Below are 24776 nucleotides of genomic sequence, written 5' to 3' on the forward strand. Positions count from 1 at the left end.
CAGAAGTCGCTGGTCGAGTTGTTTCCTTGACGGTGCGTATAAATATGGTGGCTAGAGGCCACCATAGTATAACCTAGCCCTTTTTTCCGGATTGCAAAGAAGGCCTGCGAAATATGAAAAGCCACGTGCTGGAGCGTTTGCGCAGTGGTGTCGTGCTGCCCTCAAGCGTGCGTTCGGTGAAAAAGGTCAGCTCCCGCATGGCCTCCGAGGTCCACACCGGCGCGCGTTTCGCGCGCGGGGATAAATCTCTGAGGCCATGGCTCCCGTCATATGAGGGCGAAAATGCATGCTGCTGGCCGAGCACTGCCGTTGTGATGAACACCCTGTCGCTTCCTCGCCACCAGTCACGATGCAGCCGACCTTGTTCACCGAACGCACTCTTGAGAGCAGCACGATGCCACTGCGCAAACGCTCCGTCACGTTGCTCTTTTTTTTTTTTTTTCATATTTCGCGGGCCTTCTTTGCAACCCGGAAAAAAGGACTACGTGAGTCGTATCGTACAGGAAACAAATCGATCGGTCGTTTCTGAAGGTGCTTTGCGTATCATACGTAAAAGTCCTCTGCCAATAATTAAAAAGTTGGGTAATTAAACTTAACTAATTAGTGAGTCATGGGGAAAACAAAAAATTGTCTGAGTTAAGAGGCTATTGCGACTAGTATGCATTCGGTTCAAGGCGCTTCCGACGCGCCTTTCATATTTAAGTAATTGGCTCAACTTATGCGGGACACTCTGTATATACATTTCTCGAGGGTCCCAATGGTAATTACGCGAGGGGTGGGAACGGTCGGGAGTTATGACGTCACAAAGATGAGTCGAAGCACTCGATGACAGACTTAAAGCGCGCACGATCGCTGATGAGTACAGGTTGGCACGGAGAGACATTCTAGACTCGAGCCAGTCTAACAAAAGATTGCAGGAACGTAGTGGTGCGGGCTTGTGGTGAGATCACGGCCTTCAGATGCCCTGTGCGACGAGTACAATGCTCTGATTGAATCGGCTTGCTGTCGCGGGATATAGAATGGAAAAAAAAAATTTTTTTTTGAAGGCCCAATCCACTCTGTGAAGGTGGATTGCCAGCGAAGCTGTTACCATCCGCTTATCGTATTCCCGTTGCTCTTCGGGAGCTCTTACTTTGCGTGGCCTACCATTATAGCTCGTATTCTAACTAAACCGCGTGCATACGTTACATACGATGTGCGGTTTTATACGTAAACCGAGACGTACGTATTCAGATGTACTAACGCCACTCGCTTCTACGCGGGAACCTTATAGAAGCGCCAGCCCAGTGTTGGGCAACTCGCCGCGATCCGTTACGCAAGCTGACACCATGCCGACCGTCTGCGCGTGCGCTACGTGTGTCTGCGCTAAATCGTCGATTTCTAGAAATCCGAGTTTTCTTTGGACCGCCACGAAAGAATCGCCGGTTGGCAGAAGCAAACAGCTTCGCCGTCAGAAAAAAAAAAAATGATAGGCGAGAAATTAGGCGACGAGAGGCAAAAGTTATAAGTAGAAAGCGCTAGTTGAGCGTCGTTCGGTTACACACAATTACCGTCTCGGTAATGCGTGTGGTACGCTTGGCACACGCTATGTGTAATTGACACACTAGTACACTTCATCACTTTTGGCCTTGGAAAGGCCGGTTTTCGGGCCTATTTGCAAATATCTTTCTTTTTTTCTTCTTACGCATATTTTCTTACGAAATCGTTTAAGCGAAATACAGAACCCTTAGACTAATTTCCCTGTTTTCGTAATCTAACTCTTGCTTATATGTGCACCTACGTTAAACCTGACATTATATCGGGGCCGCACCGGGAACCAGACTGCGGTTTTGTTTTTGCCCCAAGTTCCACGCTCGTCCGGCTCACAGTAGAAACGTGCTGCGAAAAGGTCATTGCGCGCATCGAAGAGTCGCAGCTGGTTCGTTTTCCATCGCCCTAGCCCAACGCGCACGCATTTAGAAGCGTTTTTCGATCGCCCTCGCCGGTTTCGAAGCGCAGCCGTTGACTCCGTGCCATTCAAATCTCGGCGGTAACCGAAGACTCGTCGCCAGCGCGAAATAGCGATCTGCGATGTCAGGCCTCCGCGAAACGCCTTCGAACTTCAAAGCATCGGCAGGGCGTGAACTTCGGCCAGTTAGCTTACGTTAGATTCATATATATATTTTTATAGTAATATTTGTACACGCCGCGGTTGCTCAGTGGCTATGGTGTCGGACTGCTGAGCACGAGGTCGCGGGATCGAACCCCGGCCACGGCGGGGTGGAATGCGAAAACACCCGTGTGCTTAGGTTTAAGTGCATGTCAAAGGACCCCAGGTGGTCGAAATTTCCGGAGTCCTCCTCTACGGCGTGCCTCATATTCAGAAAGTGGTTATGGCACGTAGAACCACATAAATTACTTTATAGTTTTATTTGTAGTTGAATTCACATAAAAGGAGCACGTCGCGGTACCTTAATTGTAGTGGGCACTGCGTTTTTGATGCCGAAGTGGAGGTCGCGAGATCGATCGCGGCGGCCTCATTTTGATGTGGATGAAATGTGAGAACGCCCGCGTACTTGGGTTTAGGTGCACATTAACATAATTCCAGGGGGTGGTGGTGGAGATGATTTACTGGCATCTCCTTTAAAACGAGGCGGGCACAAATCGTCACCTGGCCTGCTTGAGTTACTCGGGTATATGCTGTCGATGCTATATATACTTCTAGCATTCTTGTATACATCTCTTTAATTTTCTATATCTGCCTTGTAGGGCTGTCTATCCCTGTAACGGATCCGGTCGTATCAGTCTCTTCCCCGCTTTCCTTTCTTTCTTTTTTTTCACCAATAGGCTAAACATCTCTTGCTTATCTCGCCTGCTGACCGGTTGATACTTCCGTCTACTTTAAAGCATTTGTAGATTTAAAGATGAATGCTCAAATAAAGGAATGGAATGGAACGGAAAGCGCTTCTGGAAGGTGTGCGTTACCTATGGTTCTCGCAGGGTGAATCCCTTCGCATTCCATTAGGATGTGCTGAGTGGTCTCCGGAATTTCGCTGCAGCATACACATGCCTCATCTAATTACAAATAGTTGCTCCGGTATGTTCCTTTTTTTTTTTTTAGGCAACCAGCTCGAGGTCTCAAATAGCAAGGCACTTCCCTTCGTGTTATCGTACAGATTTTCCCTTCCGATTTCCTTTTTTCTAATTCTCGTAAATCTCCATGCTCTTTTTCGTTTCCATTCTTTGCATCCAATTTGCGGTCTCGGTTTCTCTTTCTGATTACTCTTGGTTGTCTATCTACACTTTCAATTACCTTCACGGTGTATGAATAAAATATTCTTACACCGTGATTACCCTGTAGTTGGTTGCCAACTTCCTTGGACAACCTGTATATTGCATGCCACTTGTCCAAGTTGGGGGCTACAACGCAGCTATATTGATCCACAATATATTAACGAAATCCCTTGCGATGCCACACCGATCCGGCCCATCCGACCACCCGGCGCCGTACGTGCATCGATTTCACATTGTCAAATAATGTGATTGCAGTTGCGAGTGAGGTAGTGACCACTGATCAAAACAATAAATGAGTGTGCGTACCTTTCCTCACGATGATCACCCATCAAAACAATAAATGCGTTCGTACCTTTGTTGAAAATTGTGTCACCTTCGTGTCGTGTGCTAAACAGCTTCGCTGGTCAACCACCTTCACAGAGTGGAATGGCTCAGAATGTTTTAATTTTATGGGATTTTTAAAAAAATTCCCTGTGTCAGCATAATTCTTATTCTTGAGCTGGTTTATTCACAGAGGGGGACATTGCTAGCATGAGAAATCGAAACACATATTCAAGCAACTAACAAAGAGTCACTAATTAACTTCTTAATTACTTTACGGCGCATATTGCAATTTAAGAAATGTAGCCGGTGAACTCGCAAAACGGTATCCACTTGAATTTCCAGGATGGCACCAGTTTCGAGGTAGTTTCCCAGAGTGTGGAACAGAAATACATGGGCGTCCCAGTTACTTTCCTGCTTCAGTGCATGAAAGAGCGAACGACAGTACATTTTCACTGCGAGTTTGATGGCGCATATCTCCAAACTGGCGTCATTCTTGAAATTCATTCCAAGTGGGTACGCGTTGCAAACTCACCGGCACCGGCTAGGATTCGTAAATTGCAGCACATGTCGTATAATTAGTTTATTTTTCTTAATAAGTTGATTGAATGTTTGGATTTCTCGTACAAGTAATATCCGCCTCTCAGAGTAATCCAACTCAAGGACTAGGATTGTGTTATCTGTAACAGGCTTTTTTTAAATCCGTAAAGCTTAAATCCGTAAAATCCGTAAAACTTAAAAAAAGCTCACGGACACGCTAAAGCTTTCTATTGAATAATGAGAAATGGACTAATTGCTCTACATAAAAAAATCGGAGTGTAATGAAACTGAAGCGAAATAAGCGGCGAATTGTCAATAAAGGGGAAAGAAACAAAAAAAAAAAAGAATGCGCGGTGAGTATTTTTTTGTTTGGAGTTTTTCGTTTTGCCGGTCATCTCGGCCCGCGGTCCGGCCTGGACGAAGCCGCCACCGTCGTCGTCGTCGTCGTCGCCGCCGGCGACGCCTGCGGGCAGAGCGCGAACAGCCGCGTGCGAGCCCTCTTCACGAACGCCTGCTCGGGCGTGGTGAGGAGCTGGCACATGCGGTGCTCGCCCTGCGAGACGTTCGCGCGCATCGTGTACTCGATGACCGCCTCCTCCTGGCGAAACTCGGTCGAGCCGACGCACCGCCGGTACCAGAAGTCGGTGCGGCTCTCGAGCGTGGCCGCCTCGGCCTCCATGCGGCCGCGGCCGAACGCCTCCACCTGGCGGTCCAACTTGGCCGCGAAGTGCCGGTACAGCGCCTCGTCCACGCGGTTCGCCTTCTCCAAGATCCTGCGCGGACGGTTGAGGACGAATGACGCACATCACATGCCGAAAGGGGTGTAAACTACGATATATATATATATATATATATATATATATATATATATATATATATATATATATATATATATATATATATGTTTCCTTCGTAGCAATTAGCTACGATTGGGTGGGCGCCTCATCTTCCCTTAATTAATTACTGCTCTCCACCTTGCGGGTTTCCGCAGAACTATTACGTCAAACTCTTGCCTTTGCCTCCAGTTGTTGCCAAATTCGACTTCGCCCTGCCATCTGCTAGCCGAACGCGGTGGTCCTGGGTTCGAGCTCCGGACCCGGACGAATTTTTCTTAAAGTGCGAGGCTTTTCTTTTGAGGAACCCGTATGGGTTTCCTTTGTATATATATATATATATATATATATATATATATATATATATATATATATATATATATATATATATATATATATATATATATAATCCCAGGTGCTGTCCGCAGCCACTGGGGACTGAGGGCAAATTGGATCTTTTTCTCAAGACATTTCATCCATATACGTACATACACAAGCAACAACTGAAAAGAGATTCAATTGCTCTCCGCAGGCGCTGGGGTCCGAGGGCAAACTTTTTTTGTCTCTCTCTCTCAGCAGTAGGAGCCGAAGCCTTCACGCATGACGCTAGAGCACCTGAGGACTGAGGGCAAATTGGGTTTTTTTTTTTCGCAATGTATTTCATCCATAAGCATTCATAGGCAACAATAAGAATGATATCAGGGGTACCGAGGGCCACGGGTTAATTGCAGGAGTCATGTGGGAGGTGCTGGCCGAATACTGCACCAGGGAGGCCAATTCCTGTTCTCGTGAGGGAGTGTCTCTGCTGAAGCTTAGTGGGCCTTCCTAATTTGGTTGAACCTGCACTATCCACACTGGCTCACCCCAATTTTGTTTTTGTCGGTGTCAGACGCCACTTTAAACCTGAAAATGTAGTGGACTGGAGGGAGATTCCAACTTACGAAGAGAAGTTAAATTCTGGAAACTCTCTGAAGTGCAATTTTTATTTATGGCCTCCGATCGTCTTTTTTTTTTCTTTAGAAGAAAAAGCGTGCGCTTAATCACGTTACCACGAGCTGACTCAACACCCCCCCCCCCCTACACCTCATTGCGCGAGCTCGATCACGTGAGCTCCAACATTCGGCGAGAGGGGAAGACGGCGCGATTCAAGCCACCACCCTTCTCGACTCGCCCTCACACGCTTATCCTCGCACCCACAGCATACGAGCTTATCGCGCTTGTACTTTGTACGGCACATCAAGACAACGGTGGAAATTCACCTGGAGTGTCCACGTAATTCCTAACGCATTAGCTAAAAAGAAAGAAAAGAAGAAAACACGAAACGTTATGTAAATTTTGGCTTCACTGCAACAATATCCTTCATGGGGCAAAGCCCACTTCAATGATCTCCCTTCCGCCTACTGCTGCCGATTGCAGTGAGCTTTCCCACACTAAGATAGCTTGCGCGGTGAAACCACTTTTGTGTTGCAAATTCAAGTGCTTGCATTGCAAAACGCACTATACAAGGTCGCTGCACACCGTGACGCAGCGTGTGCGGCGTGGGGTGAACATTAACCAGGGCCGGTGCGTGCAGTATCAAGGTAGTGACAGTGGTGATGCGACAGTGTGAGCGTATCGAATACCATATCGAATACCAGAAGAGAACGCGTGTATTAGGCAGCGCTCCAAAGGGGTCTAGTACGAACTTCTGAAGTACTTCTAGTTCGTCCAGGTTCACAATCTCGCCAGTGATTAGGGCACAGTAGGACAGCGAGCAATGGGCCCAATGTTCATGTAGAAACCATTTGTCGGCGGCTCAGTGGCTACGGCCTTGTGTTTGCCGAACACGAGGTTCCGGGTTCGATTCCCAGCCGCGACCCGGAAAATTGCTCGTCTACAGTGCTTTGTGAGCACTTTAAGTATCCCCATGGGGTCAAAACCAACCTGAATCTCCCGGTGCCTGCTGTAGCCCGTGTGTTTCCTTGGTACGTAATCCGATTCCATATTTATTTGTTCTAGAAACTGCAACAGTTAATGCAGAAAGTCCGGCTATGGTCGAAAACTTGGTAATACTGGCTATTCTCTCAGCGCTTCTGCTGAAGAGGTGTGCGCACTTAGTCAATTATATAGTGGTTAGCAAAAGAAAGCGCCGGAAATTTTCAATAATATCAAGTTTTCTACTGTAGTACAATGTTTCCGCATGTCCCAACTTGATCCCCACAACGCCCGAACGCCCATTCCACATCAACGAAAAATTATAGCAGCTTGGTCACTTTTAGTTCTGGTCGCGACGCATGAAAGATGCAATGAAATGTTACAACAGTAAAAGAATTTGCTATATTAATTATGTAGTAATTGGTTTTCTGAACTATCCACAATAGAAAACTCGTTTCAGCGTATCAAAAAACGCTATTATGGGGTGGAAATTCGGACATGTTGGTTTTGCATCTTCAGGCAAAATTGAGAAAATGGTGACAATGCACTGATAGCATACCTGCCAACTGTGAACATACGATTTGGTAAAAAATCCTGCGGACATAAAAAAAATTAAGCCTAGGCGTGCGGATATCACGCCTATAAATTTGCCCTGAGCGCACACATTTTGTTGCATACATACACATTTTTTAACGATTTAAATTAACACGTAGCGCACAACCAGAAGTAAGCTTGGAGCAGCAGAGACAGACAACATTGTTTCCAGATTAGTGACTTGGTCAGCGACTTCGCTGCTGCCAATTTCGACTGCTTCAGGAACTTGTCTGAATAAGCTTACTTGAGCCATGTACACCTCTCGTATAAGGTGTCTTGCAAAGGAGCGATGCACATATACAATCGCAGCATTTCTTTTTTTCTTGCGCGTAATTTGTTGCAATTATGTGCCGCTCCATCTTTCAACAGATTTAAAACATTTTCGGGAAACCAATCTATCTTTCGCAATAGTTTATGCAACATTCGCAGAATCGTAAGCCGAACCAGAATTCGTAAATGTTACGAAAAAAATTTTTTGAGAGTTGGCAGGTATGAGAGATCGACCGACACTTAAAATGCACATACATTGAGTCCGCTTTGCCTGTGCCGGTCTATTCGTGCGTTTACATAGTTTTTGCGTCTCTTGCCAGAAACTACTAGGGTGTTCGCATTAGGTTTCTCGTGCCTAATTCAGAATTTTTGAAATGTCATACAGCTTAACAAAAATTACGAGTTGGGCTTTGATAGCTAAAAAAGGGGGAGGGGGCGCAGTACAAACAAGTACTAAATCAGTTCAGAGTGACAAAATAGTATTTAAAAACTATATCTTCGCTAATTTTACAATAATAGGTTGATTATTACAAGAGACAACGGAGACCTAAGTTCCATTTTTTTTATTATTTCGCGCCCAAACTCCAGCGCTTCTATGTCAGCGTGATGTCACGGATTTCAAAGTACTTTTTTTTTTCGTATTTGGGCCACGTTAATTACGGGGTTTTACGTGCCAAAACCACTTTCTGATTATGAGGCACGCCGTAGTGGAGGACTCCGGAAATTTCGACCACCTGGGGTTCTTTAACGTGCACATAGATCTAAGTACACGGGTACTTTCGGATTTCGCCCGCATCGAAATGCGGCCGCCGTGGCCGGGATTCGATCCCGCGACCTCGTGCTCAGCGGCCCAACACCAGAGCCACTGAGCAACCACGACGGGTATGGGCCACGTTGGCTCACTAAACGTTCTCGAAACTTGCCATGTTCAATATTTGGCCCTGTTAAAACGCAATGTAGTTATATTTTTACCGATAAACTATTATACTACGACCTAGCAGACACCGTCAAAATCTGTGACGTCACGGTGAGCTGGTGCGGGAACTTTGAGGTGGCGTCGCCACCCGAATTTCGTATTTGAGTTTCTTTCTGGCTAGCCAAACCTCTTCTATTGCTAATGAGTTCCTTTTCATTTCTTTTTTTTTTTTTTGTAGCGTACAAAATTTTCTAATACAGGTGAAATCAATAAAAAGGTTGCTCGCTGTGTACTAAAGTCCCTGAATTAAAGAGTTAATATAATCAACTCTAAAGGAAAAGCTCCTCCATAGCGCCCCTGCATGGAATCGACAACATCAATGGCGCCGCCATGTTGCTACTCTGTGAACGGCGCGCAGGCGCAGAGGACGAGATGCGATTCAGACGCGACGCGCAAACAGTGCGATCTCGCGAGCCTCCCTCGGTATGGTGGCGCCGTCTGGTTCAGGCGCCTGCAAACGCATTCTTACATACGGATTCCGTACATTTTTACATCAAAATTTTCTAAATATTCATCCAATCTTTCTAAAAAATGTACGGAATGAACTTTACACGTTGTCCATATACGTACGCGCTACGCGTAAATTCTTCTTTTGCATAATATTTTAGACATTTTGAGCGTTACAAGAATGAGTCGTAGCAACATGGCGGCGCCTTTGCGGTTGTCCCTTTCCTCGCTCAGCTTTTCCGCTAGAGTTGATATACTAACTCTACGCTCTGCAGCTTCGAAAAGTAGCAAAAGCCTTTGATTTTTGCCGCCGAGCTACGCTATTGGACATTAACTTCAGCGTGCCCCCTGGTGTTAAAGCCCCTTAAACTTCGTAAAGTAGCGGCGCGAATAGAAGAATGCCTCCTCCTCCTTGCGCGCTCTGGCCGACGCCGCGTCGCTATTGGCCTAATAGCATCACGTGGGTCCTCGCGCCTTGCTTCAGCGCCATTTTTGCTCGAGAAGCGTCTCCGGAGTGGCGAGGAGTGTCTGTTGGCGCCGTTGCTACGCTCGAGCCGTGTAGGCGGCGCCACGGTCGAGGAGGGAACGTGAAAGAGGAGAAACGAGGAGGAGTGAAGGCGGAGGAGGAGAGTGTCGCTACTTTACGAAGTTTAGGGGCTTTAACTGGTGTGAGTAAAGTGAAGTTAGCGGGCCACGTGCGCCGCGCCCAACCAATCAGCAAACGTGCATATAACCTCCACAATCGCAAATGTATGCATAGACTGGCACGTGGAGAACCACGTTTTCCGAGTTGTCGTGCTCTTCTCCCCGCTTGCTCACGCGAAGGGAAACTTTAGGAGCGAACGGTTTTGAAAGAGACGCCGCGAACAAGCCGATTTTCCGCGGTGCCAACGGGAGCGCTCAATGCGAATCTTCTCTTGGCACAGACCACGAGGCGCTGGCGGCACTTGTCACCATACCATTGTCAGATCCAGGAGTTTCACTCTGTGTACACTGCATTCTCGCCTCACCTGACCGCGTCCTCGGCAGGTGGCGGATAGCGGTGGACGCGCACGTTGTGCTTGAATGCGACCATGTCGTCCAGCTGCCAACCGAGCAGCTCGCGCAGCAGCACCACCGACTCGGTGAAACGCTCGGCGATCATGACGAGGTGGAAGTCTCGGTCCACGGACTGCACGAACCGGGACACCTCGTCGTCGCTGCCGCGGCCCGCCAAGTCGTCGCCGTCGACGCCAAGATCGAAAGCCATCTGGTTGAAGCCCAGAGATTCGTGCAGGCGGGCGTTCCGGACCGTCTGCGGCGAGCCATAGTCCTTCTGGGTCGTCTCGAAGAATGGCAGCGAGCAGACGGCATCGCGAAAACGGATATTACGTATACGAACAATGTTATTACTTCCCTTTAATTCGCTGCATACATATCGCTATGAAACTTTCGAGTGCTTGTTTTGCTAACCTGTACGAAGAAGGGCTCCCTGAGGAAGTCGGTCAGGTTGGCGTCGTAAATGTTGTCAAACATGAAGTAGTAAAAGAGCGACGCGAACAAGTCGGTTGGACGCCGCATTATCGTCACGTACACGGTGCCCGGGGGCATCACCTGCGGTGGATGAAATATAGCTTCGTAGGGAAATGATTCATCGAGAGAGCTATGCGGAAATTAAATTGAGTTTTGCGTAAATGAAGGCTGCAGAATTCTGAAAAAGAAATTGTGAGTTCACTTTTGTAGGGCGCAGCATTGGTAGCGGTAAACAGCGATGTCTCGCGTTGCGCTCGAGCTCTTCGGATCTAAAAACAACGCATTAGCAGCCGTATACCACAGCTTGTTTGTTTCGAAGGATTAATGAGTTCTTTTTTTATTCAATACTGAGCCTATATAAAGAACAGTTTCCTACGAGTGCGGTCAAAAAAGCACCGAACTATATATAAATGAAAGCGCAGCCACTGCAAAAAAAAAAAAAAAGAAAGAACATAAGCTGGGACACGCGGCAGCCCTCCCTGAAAGGCTGCTTTCTGCTGCTGCTGGCAGGCGGCGATACAAGCGACACAAGTTTATGCTTGTGCCGTCGCGGCAGCAGCTCGCATCCCCGGAAGCGAAGGCAAATTTGCACTTTTTTTTGTTCTTAGAAAGCAGGCAATTAACTTTGACATGTGTTAAGCTGAACGATGTGGACGCGTAAATGCGATCCTTCTGCGAAATTTCAGCAAGAACAGTGCAGCGGTAAGCGCAAAATCTATACTCGAACATTAAGCGAAATACACAGGAACCTGCATACTGTCCGTTCGGCTCAGACTATGCACATGAGCGTGACGGTGCGTCCGCTTGGCTTCGTCGTCTTCGCAGGCTCCCATTAGGGATGCAGAACCCTGTCTCTTCCTTACCTCAACCCCTCTCCCCCCATTACCCAACACGTTAAACGTCTCGCGCATATGGATACGTGACAAACTACCGCTCGCAGGCCGCGCACGCTCCGTCAATGGCGTGACAGCATGGCGACGACGGTGGGAGTATCCGTATAATGTCTAGTGCAATGAAATTGGGCCGTTTGGTAACGGCAGATAGCGCGAATGAAACAGACGAACCAAAGAGTAATTGCACTGTCACGTTTAGGTTGTGATAGCGAGTTATGTTTGCACTGGCAGTGGCACTCGTTCGCAAAGCCACTTGTCTGAAGCGTACTGTGTGTCATATCTCTAAGCACGCTAAAAAGGCACGGTAAAAACACGCAACGGTGTGCACCGAAATCTCACTGCCAGCAGCGGAGATTCACTGTGTCAATGCCAGATGGCACCACGACACCACGCAGCACTGGCAACCTTCATACGCACGCCTAGCCTTGTTATTGTGCGCGTGTGCATACATGGAGGATACCCAGCGCCGCATCAGACCAAGGAGACGCTGGGCAGACAGTACTTTCACCAGGCAGCGTACCAGGAAATTATTTTACCTCCGTGGTGCGTTCTAGTACCCGCGTCACACGCACACTTTCACACATCGTTCAAACCGAAGGCAATAATAATAAAAAAAAATAGTTGGAGTGTGATTCAGCTTCCAGCTGAAGTCAAAGACAATGTCTTCGTGGGTGAGTTAGGGGTGACAGTCGGGTGGAGTCCCCTATATCTTCACCCTTCACGTGAGGGAGGTAGAAGCAGCATCGGACGACTTTTTTGTTGTTTTTTTTTGACGGCAATATCTTTAGACTCGGCCCACGTTTTGACGTATGATGACGTGTCAAATAATTTCTGGAATTTTACATGCCGAAGCTACCATCCTGTTACGAGGCACGTTGTAGTAGGGAAAAAAAGTTCGTGCCGTTTTTTCATGAAGGCGGGTGACGCGCTAGCGTATGGGTGCCATAGCGCACACGAAGCTATCAGCCCTCGGTGCGCCTAGACTGCCCGCATCGCAGACCGCTTTCGAGATAGGGGCTCGCGCGCCATACGTAGCTGCCGCCGGAGTACAACCAATTAGCCTCGCGCATTTCACTAGTGTTTGGTTTCAACTGTCTTTGAAAGCGCGCGTGTGAGAGGGGTGTATGGCCGCTCACTGGAACATCCGTGGCTTGATTCGCGCGCATGGCACGGCGCATCTCTTATACATCTGGAGGCAGCTTTTGCCCGTGACATATACCAAATGTCGCGTATAAGTTCACTTTATGTTAAAGAAGTGAAATATCAAAGATAGAACACTCACGCGTTTAAATGGAATCGCAGGCGGCTGTTCCCTTTTTCGAGATCCTCCGCCTGACGCCAGGCAGCATATTCAACCAGTTAAAGTTTCCAATATCAACGCTATCAATAAGTAGACAAAGCAGTGTACATACATGACATGTAAACGTGATAGATTTCAGTTATAAATTGAACTTACCCAGAAACACGTTTCTGTCTCTTGGAAACTGAAATACCAGTCCTTTGACAGGTCGACTTTTCATGTGTCGAAAAGTAGGGTCGACCTACAATTAACCTCTTCAGTATTAAGTCTGAAATTTTTATGTAAATTTGGCATTGCATACAAGCGGAGATTGCAAGTCCTTCCAGCTTCTTGCAGTTTTATGAGAAGAGTGTTTCCGTCTATGTGTCTGATTTTGTATTTTATTTTTTTACAGAGAAGTTTTTAAAGCAACACACACATGATACTTTTCTTCGACTCCTTTTTTTTTTAATGTTAAATTAAGGTCCTAGACCTCTGAACCCTAGAAGATGTACTGACAAGCCTCAGAACACCAACTCGTTGAGGACCGATGTAGCAGACACAGTAAAATAATTTACACCCTTACACTCTTATATCCTTATGGGTGCAAGAGTGTGGGTTATAGACAGATTTACACCCTTATTACCATTTAAGGGCGTAAATTATTTTACACTGTAGCGGACGACCGAGTTATAGCGAACTAGAAAAAGCATTCTAGTTCACTGTAACCGGCTGAACCGGGACGAGTGCCAAACATCGCGATGCCGTACTCCCACGTGACTACTTGATGCGCCATGTGACGGCACGTGACCCTCTAGAAAAAGCAAAACCGAAATCATATGCCAAAAATCTACTATACTAAATTATTTACGGGGCTACGAGGCTTGTCAGTATTCTTTCTATGCGGTTTACTTAACGCAATAAAATAAGTGTCGTCGAAAAATAGCATGGCATTACTTTAAGGGGAGTTCCAAAATAGCCAGGAACGAAAGCTGCATCGGAACCCCGAAGCAGTCGTACGACCATGGCGTCGTCGGTCGGAACACGCGTAGCGATAGCGTTTCAGCGCTAATGCGCGCATACCAATCGCGCAGTGGCAACACGCATCCGGACGCTTGCGTCAGGGACGACGCGGCAAACACGAACAGGCGTCGGATATAACGGAGACTATAGGAGTGCTAAGCACGGCTATAGCGAAGCGTTTCCAATGCATCTGGTAAAAATTCGGGCAGTGGCATATACCGGAGCCCCTACTTCTGAGAAGTTTTGAGAACTCCCAAAAAAATTGACCGACGATAACGATACTCCCTAATGCGAAACATGAGCGCAGCTCCATACGTGTTTTCATTTCGCGATGGCTGGCGTGGACAGTCGGTCTCGCGCGGCACGTTGAAAAGGGGCGAAGTGGGGCGCGACTGACTCGCTAATCGGAAGATGGCGAGAGGCAGCGTGTGGGTGACGCGTGGGCGCGATTGACGGCATCCGCGGCAGACAGACCTCTGCTCATGCAGTGCGTTGTTTCCATATATGGGATCGGTGGCATCATCGGTGAACAGACGACGCGCGCTACGCTGGCGCCATCTCGTAGCCGTCGCCGCCGCGGAGCCCGTCTTGCGCGGCACTACGCTTTTCTTCTCACGCTTTCGCCGTACCATCCTGCTCTGCTTTCCGCCTTTGCTGCACTCTCCTCCTCGCGCTCTCTCAACCCTCGCCGTCTTTCGTCCTCAGCCGCGCTCCGCGTTCGCTCTTTCGTCCTTCGCTGTGCTCGTTCGCTCAGTTACGAGGGACGCCGAAAAGCGCAGCTCTAAGAAAAAGAGACAACGGGTTCTCGCGTTGCAACTAATACTGAGCTCGACAGTACGTACACACGCACCTCCTTGACTCCGGTTTCGTTGTAGCGCATGTGCAGCGCCATGAGGTTCGGCCGCAGCCCGCACTGCGAGTAGTTGAGCAAGTGCTTTTGCGGCGAGAAGGTCTGCGGGTAGCCCATCAGGTGCTTTTCCACCTCCCTGGGAAGCGCCAGGTTGAGGCCCTCGCTTTCGGCCCTCCGCAGAAGCAGGTTGAGCACCGACGAGCCGGCGGTCTTGTGCGTTTTCAGGAAGAACACGTCTCGCTGGGGCTCACGGCGTACCGGCGGCGAGGACGCCCACAGAGGGTGCAGCGACGAGAAGACGCTACGCACAGTGTTGCCGACAGCTATGCATCACTATACGCCATAGCACGAAGGTGGCTGGTTCGCTGTGCTTTCAACGGCGCGGACAGCCCCAACAAGACGAGACAGACGGGACGAGATCAAGAGGCAAAGCCAGATACAGCGAACACTCGTGAGCCACATTTCTGTCCATTGTCAAAGGAAATTAACGCACTACCACATAATTAAGAGCACGTATATGAAGTTTTCCTTCCGCCACTGAGGTCTCCAGTCACCCGGACACGCTTCAGCAATCATTGCAGCTGGAGTGTTGGTGGCACCGGCAAAGTGGGAGTCGCACACAGCGGCGTCCCCTTTAACCCTGTAAAGCCCAGACACGTGTGCCACACCAAGGAAAATTGTGACAAGTTGTTCGCCTTTATTTCTGGCCAGGGAGAGTACATTTGTACAAAAACAATGCAATTAGTTAATGGTTTGTTTCACTATCCACGGGTAGCTGAAACCTGTGTACTGTAGCCTACTGTAGCCATGCTGTAGCCGTGCTACCTGTATACCATGGCTGCACAGGTAGCACGGCACTAGCTGTGTAGCTACCTACAGCTACCTGTGTAGATATTCAATAAGGTTGTATCCATCCACCCATGAAGTGAAGTTTCAGCTACCTGTGTAGCTATGCTACACAGTGTTTGGATCCGGACTGCTGGTGCGATCGGTTGGGAACTCGGCGCTGACGCCCGTGGTTGTACCTGGGTCGCAAGCCCCAAGGGTAGCGTTGGCCTGGCGGCCTGGGGTACAACTGGAAGCATCCGAAGGTCCCGGCAAAGCATGAGTCGACTGGTAACAACAAAACAACTTGTTTATTTTAACATCGCAAAGAGTTGGCGGTCAGGTTTGACCGTAGTAGAGAGACGGGAGAGCACTTCACTCAACAGAAGAAATCGGAGCCCTCCCTTTTGGCGTCCGGGGGCAGCTGTTTTTATACTCTCGCAGTTGAGGGCAAGAAGGAACCCCTCAAAAGACGAGCACGTGAATGTACAATGGGCTAATGGTGACGCACACTGTCGTAGCGATGCCGTAGCACCATGTCGAGCACGATCTCGTAGCACCCTGTCGTGGCGCTGCCGGTCGGACACAATGACTGTAATGAGAGGATGGTCCCTGCTTTGGCATCGCCTGTTTCGGGCATAATGACTGGAACGAGATCCCTGCTTTGGCATCGCCTGTTTCGGGCACAATGACTGGAATGAGATCCCTGCTTTGGCATCGCCTGTTTCGGGCACAATGACTGGAATGCGAGGATGATCCCTAGGCGGTCGCATCGCCGCAGTCGCGCCTGGAAACACCTGGCGATGAGTGTTGCGGCGACGACGATCGGGCCAAAATGTCTGCCGCCCCGCCGCAGTCGCGCCGGCAAAACCACGTGTCGCAGGCGAAACGCAACAGACCGCCCCGCCGGGGGAAGGAGATCCCGATGGACAGGGGACTGCATCCGCTGTCCGGAGGGATGTCGCTCGATGATGCTCATAACCGAAGTCGGGCGTCCCTCGACGTTTCTTGAGCGCAGCGCACAGAGAAGGCCTCGTTCTCTTGTTCAGGTTCGCACGGGACACTGCAAAGTGACTTCGGGAGAGTTCACATTTTTGTTCTCGTTCCCGGCAAGCGTTAGAACTACGCTGAAACTCAACCGCTCAGTCAGCAAGCACGGCACAACCCTCACTAAGCCCTGCCAGGCTCTTTCCCCTTTTTATACCACTGCCTAGTTCCTTACAGTAGTCTAGCATCACTCAGAACGCGTCCACAAATTGAAAAATTGCACTAGAAAGCATATCATCACTTTGAAACACTAAACAAAAGCAATATGTTAAAAAAAAATCCTGCCTCAGGAAGAAAAACATCAGTAACAAACAATTTTGAGGCTGATTCCTACGTTAGGGGCTTCGACTTAAGCCATCGGCGTTACCGTTGAGACTCCCCTTTTTGTAACGCACCTCAAAGGAATATTGTTGTAAAGCGAGGCTCCAGCGCAGGAGGCGGCCATTTTTGGGAGAGATGGTCTGCAGCCATTGGAGAGGGCAGTGATCCGTCTCAATGATAAACCTCGAGCCGGCTAGATAGCATGACAATTTCTGAACGGCCCACACGAGACATGCACACTCTTTCTCGGTGGCGCTATACGCCTGCTCACGACTGGACAGCTTACGACTAGCATACAGGACGGGGTGTTCTACTTCTCCATTTTCCCGTTGGCACAGTACAACGCCCATGCCTCGCTCACTAGCATCGCACTGAACAACGAACCCTTTGGAATAGTCTGGCGATCGTAGCACAGGCTGGCTTGTTAGGGCACTCTTTAGGGCGCTAAAAGCTCTTTCCTTTGTCTCGTCCCAGACGACTGTTTGAGGCTCTGTTTTTCTTAGAGCATCCGTCAGGGGAGCCGCGATATCAGAGTACCTAGGGATGTACCTCTGATAGTAGCCGGCGACACCCAAGAACGACCGAATATCGGTCTTGGTGCGCGGTTGCGGAAAGTCTCGCACAGCGGCCACTTTTATTTCAGAAGGGCGGCGACGACCCTGACCAATCACGTGACCGAGGTAGACAACCTCGGCCTGTGCTAACTGGCACTTAGGAGCCTTGACTGTCAAGCCCGCTTCGCGCAGGCGGGTTAGCACTGCCCGCAAGTGTGCCATATGCTCAGACCAGGATGCGGAGAATATCGCTACGTCGTCTAGATACGGTAAAGCGAATTCTTGCTGTCCCCGCAACACTTTATCCATGAGACTTGAAAAACAGTATGGCGCGTTCTTCAAACCAAAACTCAACACTTTAGGACGGAATGTTCCCATTGGTGAAATGAACGCCGCATACCTACTAGCCTCTTCTGTAAGTGGAACCTGCCAATAACCCCTGACAAGATCTAGGGTGGAAATAAACTGAGCGCTACTAACTTTCTCAAGGCGCTCCTCGATGTTAGGGATCGGATAAATTTGATCCTTAGTGATGGAATTAAGCCTGCGGTAGTCGACGCAAGGACGAGGTTCCTTGCCCGGTACCTCAAATAAAATCAAAGGGGAGGTATAATCACTCTCACCTGCCTCAATAACACCGAGCTGTAGCATTTTCTTTACCTCAGCCTCCATAATATCGCTCTGGCGGGGTGACACCCGATACGCCTTGGATCGTACTGGCTCTGTGGAGGTAAGTTCTATATCATGAGTAAGTACAGAAGTCCTACCAGGCCTCTCAGAGAACAGACCTTGAAACTCTTGTAATAGCTGGTGTAGTTCGGTTTTCTGCTCGGGCGACAGCGGTGCTTTACTGATAAGGTCACTAATGACTTGACCGGTGTCTTCCCTGTTCGTCACTGAGCCTAGTCCCGGAAGCTCGACCGGAAGCTCTTCAGGAACGTTTACCATCATGCACACCACTGCTTCCCTTTGTCTATAAGGTTTGAGCAGATTACAGTGGTAAACTTGCTGTGCTTTCCGCTTTCCTGGCAGACTTACCACGTAGTTAACGTCCGACAGTTTCTGAACAATTCGTGCTGGGCCCTCCCACTGCACGTCTAGTTTGTTGTTTAGCGATGTGCGCAATATCATGACCTCATCGCCAACCTCAAAACGACGGGCCCTGGCTGTCCGATCATAATAAACCTTGGCCCTCTGCTGGGCCTTTGTCATTGCTTCACCTGACAACTCCTGTGCCCTTCTTAAGCGTTCGAGGAGCTTAAGTACGTACTCCACCACGACTGGGTCGTCGCCCCTACCTTCCCATGATTCTCGAAGCATGCGAAGCGGAGATCGAAGCGAGCGACCGTACACCAGTTCAGCTGGCGAAAACCCCGTAGCCGCATGCGGCGCGGTTCTTAATGCAAACATCACCCCAGGCAGACACAGCTCCCAGTCAGTTCGATGTTCAAAACACAACGCTCTCAACACGCGCTTCATGACGGAGTGGAGCTTCTCAACGGAATTCGACTGTGGGTGGTACACTGAGCTGTGTAGCAGCTTTACCCCACACCTTTCGAGAAAAGTTGTCGTCAAAGCGCTAGTAAACACTGTGCCCTGATCTGATTGGATTTCCGCAGGGAAACCAACTCGCGCAAATATGGACAGTAGTGCATTAACTATCTCAACTGAGCTGAGTTCTTTAAGCGGCACTGCTTCAGGGAACTTTGTCGCTGGGCAGATCACAGTCAAAATGTGTCTGTACCCCGTGGCTGTTACCGGCAGAGGTCCCACAGTATCAATAACGAGCCGTCTAAAAGGCTCCGTAATGATAGGTACCAATTTCAACGGCGCCCTTGATTTGTCCCCTGGTTTGCCCACCCGCTGACAAGTGTCACATGTCCTCACGAAATGGTCTGCGTCCCGAAAACACCCTGGCCAATAGTACTCTTGCAAGAGACGGTCCTTAGTTTTCTTAACTCCTAGGTGTCCGGACCACGAACCCCCGTGTGACAAGCGCAGCAGATCCTGACGATAGCATTGAGGCACGACCAGCTGATCGAACTCCACTCCTCTGCGGTCTAGATACTTCCGGTACAGGACTCCACCTCTTTCCACAAAACGCGCAGTTTTCCTGGCGATACCTTCTTTGACATTGCAGCGCACGTTTTCCAGGCTGCCATCCTTTTTTTGCTCGGCTATCAAAGCCGACCGGCTGACTTTTAGCAACCTATCAAGTCCGTCTGACGTAGGCGCGATGAGCAAATCAGTAGATAGCTCTTCTAACTTTCCCGTGTCGGGCATTTCCTCTCCAGTATCTGGCGCCTTTAACGTTACAGACTCAAGTTTATTCAGTTCGGGCGTGCTCGGAATATCAGCTTGCTGCGCCTCTGACCCTTTTTCGTTGTTTGATAACGTCGGCCCCGCAACTACCGCCTTTGCAGCGAGCTCCCGAACCTTCGATCTGGTTAAGGCCTGAACACTAGCTTCACCAAACAAAAGCCCCTTCTCGCGCAGGAGGTGATCGGACCTGTTTGAAAATAGGTACGGGTACTGGGGTGGCAGCATAGATGACACTGCCGCCTCTGTCTCAAGCGCTCCGAAAGGTCCTTCAATAAGCACTTTTGCTACCGGCAGACACACGCTATGAGCTTCCACGGCTTGCTTGATCCATGCGCACTCGCCCGTGAACATATGGGGTTCTACGTAAGACGGGTGAACTACATCCATCGTAGCTGCGGAATCGCGAAGCACTCGGCACTCTTTCCCGTTTACGAGGAGGTCTCGCATGTAAGGCTCGAGAAGCTTCATGTTCTCGTCAGTGCTGCCTATTGAAAAAAACACAACTTTTGGTGTTGTTTCCGGACACTGCGCCGAAAAGTGACCCGGCTTCTGGCACGTATAACAAACGCCCGCTCGCCTCATCTCGAACCGCTTTCTGCGTTCGGCTTCGGCTGCCGCCGTCTCCTTAGGTTCGGTCGCACTGCTTCCACTCGCATCCGCACTACGGGTGTTCCCCTTTGCTCTCAGGGGTGTGAACTTCGGCCTCTCAAACTTCGAGCCAAATTCACCCTTTTGACCGTCCTTAGCTCCGCGAGCTCGACGCGTCACAAACTCCTCGGCTAGCTCAGCGGCTCTAGCCACCGTACTCACGTCTGGCCTATCCAAGACCCAGTATCGCACGTTCTCCGGTAACCGACTATAAAACTGTTCTAGCCCGAAACACTGCAGAACTTTATCGTGGTCACCAAACGCTTTCTCTTCTTTGAGCCACTCCTGCATGTTCGACATAAGCCTATACGCAAACTCTGTATATGACTCACTTCTGCCTTTCTCATTTTCCCGAAACTTCCGACGGAACGCCTCCGCAGACAGCCGGTACTTTTTTAGCAGACTCGATTTCACTGTGTCGAAATCCTCTGCCTCCTCTCTATCCAAGCGAGCGACTACGTCGGCCGCCTCGCCGGGTAACAAAGTGAGCAAGCGCTGTGGCCACGTTTCCCGAGAGAACCCCTGCTTCTCGCACGTTCGCTCAAAGTTAACCAGGAACAAACCAATGTCCTCTCCAAGCTTAAACGGCCGCATCAGGTCCGTCATTTTGAACAATACGCGTTCTCCTGCACCGTGTGCCTGACTTCCATTACGAGCGCGTTCCATCTCTACCTCGAGACGCTTCATTTCCAAAGCGTGTTCGCGCTCTTCTTTTTTCTCTTGTTGCTCTCGCTCTTTCTGTTCTTTACGTTCACGCTCTTCTTTTTCTTTCTGTTCTTTAAGTTCGCGCTCCTGTTTCTCTTTTTGCTCTTTAAGTTCGCGCTCCTGTCTTTTTGACCTCTCCTCAATAGTCTCAAGGCATTCCGACAGCTCGTCATCCTCAGCCTCTAACTCAAGAATAGCCTTTAGCAGTTCTGGTTTTCTGAGTTTGTCTGAGACATCCAGACCCAACTCTCTTGCAAGCTCCAACAATTTCGGTTTGCGCAACGACTTCAAATCCATGGCTGCTCTGAATGCTGCTTTCTCTACTGCTTACTATTGTCTTGCCGCAAACTAACCCGGCAGCAACGACAACCACAATTACCAGCTCTGTTTCTGACACTAACAAAAAGCCTGGCAAAGCTCAGAAGAAGAAAGTCCCGCACTCACCAAACCTCGCAGGCAGGAATTCCGCGCAGTCGTTCCGCTGCAGGCAACCAGTCGTCACACAGGGCTCGTTGCACTGCTCCCGGATCGTCGTTGAGCTGCTCAGCATACAGTCAACTGCATCTCTTCGCTGCTGGTCGTTCCGCTGTCGCGATCTCACCGCTGGCAGACAGTTGTTTGAAGTCGGAGGCGATCTCACCGCTGGCAACCAGATGTTTGGATCCGGACTGCTGGTGCGATCGGTTGGGAACTCGGCGCTGACGCCCGTGGTTGTACCTGGGTCGCAAGCCCCAAGGGTAGCGTTGGCCTGGCGGCCTGGGGTACAACTGGAAGCATCCGAAGGTCCCGGCAAAGCATGAGTCGACTGGTAACAACAAAACAACTTGTTTATTTTAACATCGCAAAGAGTTGGCGGTCAGGTTTGACCGTAGTAGAGAGACGGGAGAGCACTTCACTCAACAGAAGAAATCGGAGCCCTCCCTTTTGGCGTCCGGGGGCAGCTGTTTTTATACTCTCGCAGTTGAGGGCAAGAAGGAACCCCTCAAAAGACGAGCACGTGAATGTACAATGGGCTAATGGTGACGCACACTGTCGTAGCGATGCCGTAGCACCATGTCGAGCACGATCTCGTAGCACCCTGTCGTGGCGCTGCCGGTCGGACACAATGACTGTAATGAGAGGATGGTCCCTGCTTTGGCATCGCCTGTTTCGGGCATAATGACTGGAACGAGATCCCTGCTTTGGCATCGCCTGTTTCGGGCACAATGACTGGAATGAGATCCCTGCTTTGGCATCGCCTGTTTCGGGCACAATGACTGGAATGCGAGGATGATCCCTAGGCGGTCGCATCGCCGCAGTCGCGCCTGGAAACACCTGGCGATGAGTGTTGCGGCGACGACGATCGGGCCAAAATGTCTGCCGCCCCGCCGCAGTCGCGCCGGCAAAACCACGTGTCGCAGGCGAAACGCAACAACAGGTAGCTGAAACTTCATGGGTGGATGGATACTTTATTGAACTTCCGGCAACGTTTAACGCGAACTTCACTCCAGCACATAAAAAATGCTACTATGGGCTTTGTGTTAAGTTTATTTTGAAGCGTCAAACTTAACGTAGCATGTATGGTACGTTGAGCATTAGAGGGTTAATAGTTAGCCGTACTCGTACAAACGTCTTAAAAGATTAATGGCTTTTTATTCGAAGCGCGTCTTCGGATGCGTTCTTTTAGATGCGCTTGATAAGATTATCGGTTTTATTTTCCCAATGCTGGCAGTACTTCATTCCCACCCAAGAAGAGTTTCTTTTTAGAATATATGTTCTTTGTAACCTTTCGCCGATATTTTCCGGTGGATAACTCTTCGCCTCGAGCCGTGCCGTATTATTATTTATTGCTATCGAAAGCGTTCGTCAATTTGTGGACACTGAAGCGGGCTGTATCCTGCTCGTCAACACTGTGGTTGCATCGAATACTTGACATATATAGTAATAAAAGAGAGTTCATTCGTTATTCGAAGGCAAATGAAATGATTGCATCTGTAATATTATGTGGGTACTGAGATCCAAAGAGTACAAGAAATAACAAAGTAGATAGGACCCCGTTTTACCAACGCTGAACACGAAATATACCTTCAAAAGAACGTTGCATAATTTAAAGAAGGATCACCTAGATAACCGGCTTCCAACGTTGTTATAGCCACTTCAGCGAATACATTTCAGTAATTAAAAAGTGGGAAATCTAGACGAGGTTATTTTTCCGTGTATGTATTTATTATTCGTTATGGTAGAAACAAAGACCATCTGGCTCGATAATCCTTGTTTGTTTTTTAGCAATACTCCAGTAAAATTCCAGTAAAGGCTCCAGTAAAATTCCTGGCTACGCGCCTGCGTCTTCGGGCGACATTGCGAGATTTAAAAAAAAGGCACTGGGAATGGCTTCACAAAGAGTTCGCCTGCCAAGCCTGACTGCTCACGTGATGTTCCCTCCTATAATCTAACTATTTCGTCCGTGGTCCGAATCGAACCGGTATTTTCAGCATGCCACGGTCGCTGACGGCGTCTGCAAGATATCGTGTGCACCCACCTGATGATAGCCAGGCCAGCGACGACGAAAGTCAGCAAAACCGTTTTCCTGCCTCTGCACATCCTTCGAGACAGACGCATCCCAGTCGAGGATCTTCTTTAACTTCGTCTCTCTCCGACAGTCGCGAGCGAATCACGCGCCATTGCCGATGATGATAAGCAAGTGCCGGGTAACACGCGCGCCACTGATGATGACGATGACGACCTTAAACTGTTTGGCACATACCCACTCGCGGAGAATGGCCAAGAGTCGATCAGGGGAGCCAATTGGCCCTCATGGACCAAACTCAGCGAGCCGCAAGAGCCAGTGGAGCCCTGGACTGGGGGCCCCACCCAGACCTGCCATAACTCCGATTAACTGAGCAATAAAGTTTTTTTCTCTCTCTCTCGGGCAGATTTTTACATACGTCACTGGACCACGTCAGAAAATTTGTTATACGCAGGAATTTGTAAATCGTCAACCAGGAGACGTTGTACCACTGAAATATTTTATTGAGGTTGCAATTATATGGACACTCCAAGCCAATTTCCAGCGTTGTCGTCAGCGTGGGGCTGGTGGAATGCGGACATATTCAAGTATATGTATCCTAAGATTATCCCGGCCACGGCGGCCGCATTTCAATGGGGGCGAAATGCGAAAACACCCGTGTGCTTAGATTTAGGTGCACGTTAAAGAACCCCAGGTGGTCAAAATTTCCGGAGTCCTCCACTACGGCGTGCCTCATAATCAGAAAGTGGTTTTGGCACGTGAAACCCCAAATAAAGAAAAAAAGATGCTCTAAACCACATTCAGAATAATGTGGCACTGGAATGGAAGCTAAAGGTGCTGTCCGCCCACAGAGAAACGCAATCACGATGCCCAGAATGAAAGCTAACACCAGCAAACCAGGAACATGATATTGTGAATACATACACCTTCAATACAAGGTTGTCTGCGTCAAAACAGTCTTCTTGGTACAGAGCTCATCTCAAGTGTCTAAGAAAGCCTCATAGTTTAGACTCCAGTGCCACATTATTCTGCAACAGTAGCATGAGTGGTCATGCACACGAGATCACTGAACCTGCAAACAATCACACTGACTCGAAAACCCAGAGTCAACGACTCCATGAAG

The 24776-nt window shown here is 49.1% G+C and overlaps 1 protein-coding gene across 1 annotated transcript; it reads right to left on the reverse strand.

The window, feature by feature from the left end:
* Positions 1–4393: 4393 nt before the first annotated feature.
* LOC142558200 (galactose-3-O-sulfotransferase 3-like) lies at positions 4394–23776 on the reverse strand. The gene is made up of 5 exons (XM_075670358.1): positions 23666–23776; positions 14726–15026; positions 10621–10761; positions 10179–10462; positions 4394–4907 (listed from the first exon to the last, which is right to left on the reverse strand). Exons 1-5 carry the CDS (start codon positions 23743–23745, stop codon positions 4526–4528), a joined length of 1188 nt encoding a protein of 395 aa, XP_075526473.1. The 5' UTR covers positions 23746–23776; the 3' UTR covers positions 4394–4525.
* Between the last annotated feature and the right edge of the window lie 1000 nt (positions 23777–24776).

The sequence above is a fragment of the Dermacentor variabilis genome, chromosome 9, assembly GCF_050947875.1.
Source record: "Dermacentor variabilis isolate Ectoservices chromosome 9, ASM5094787v1, whole genome shotgun sequence".
Taxonomy (NCBI): domain Eukaryota; kingdom Metazoa; phylum Arthropoda; class Arachnida; order Ixodida; family Ixodidae; genus Dermacentor; species Dermacentor variabilis.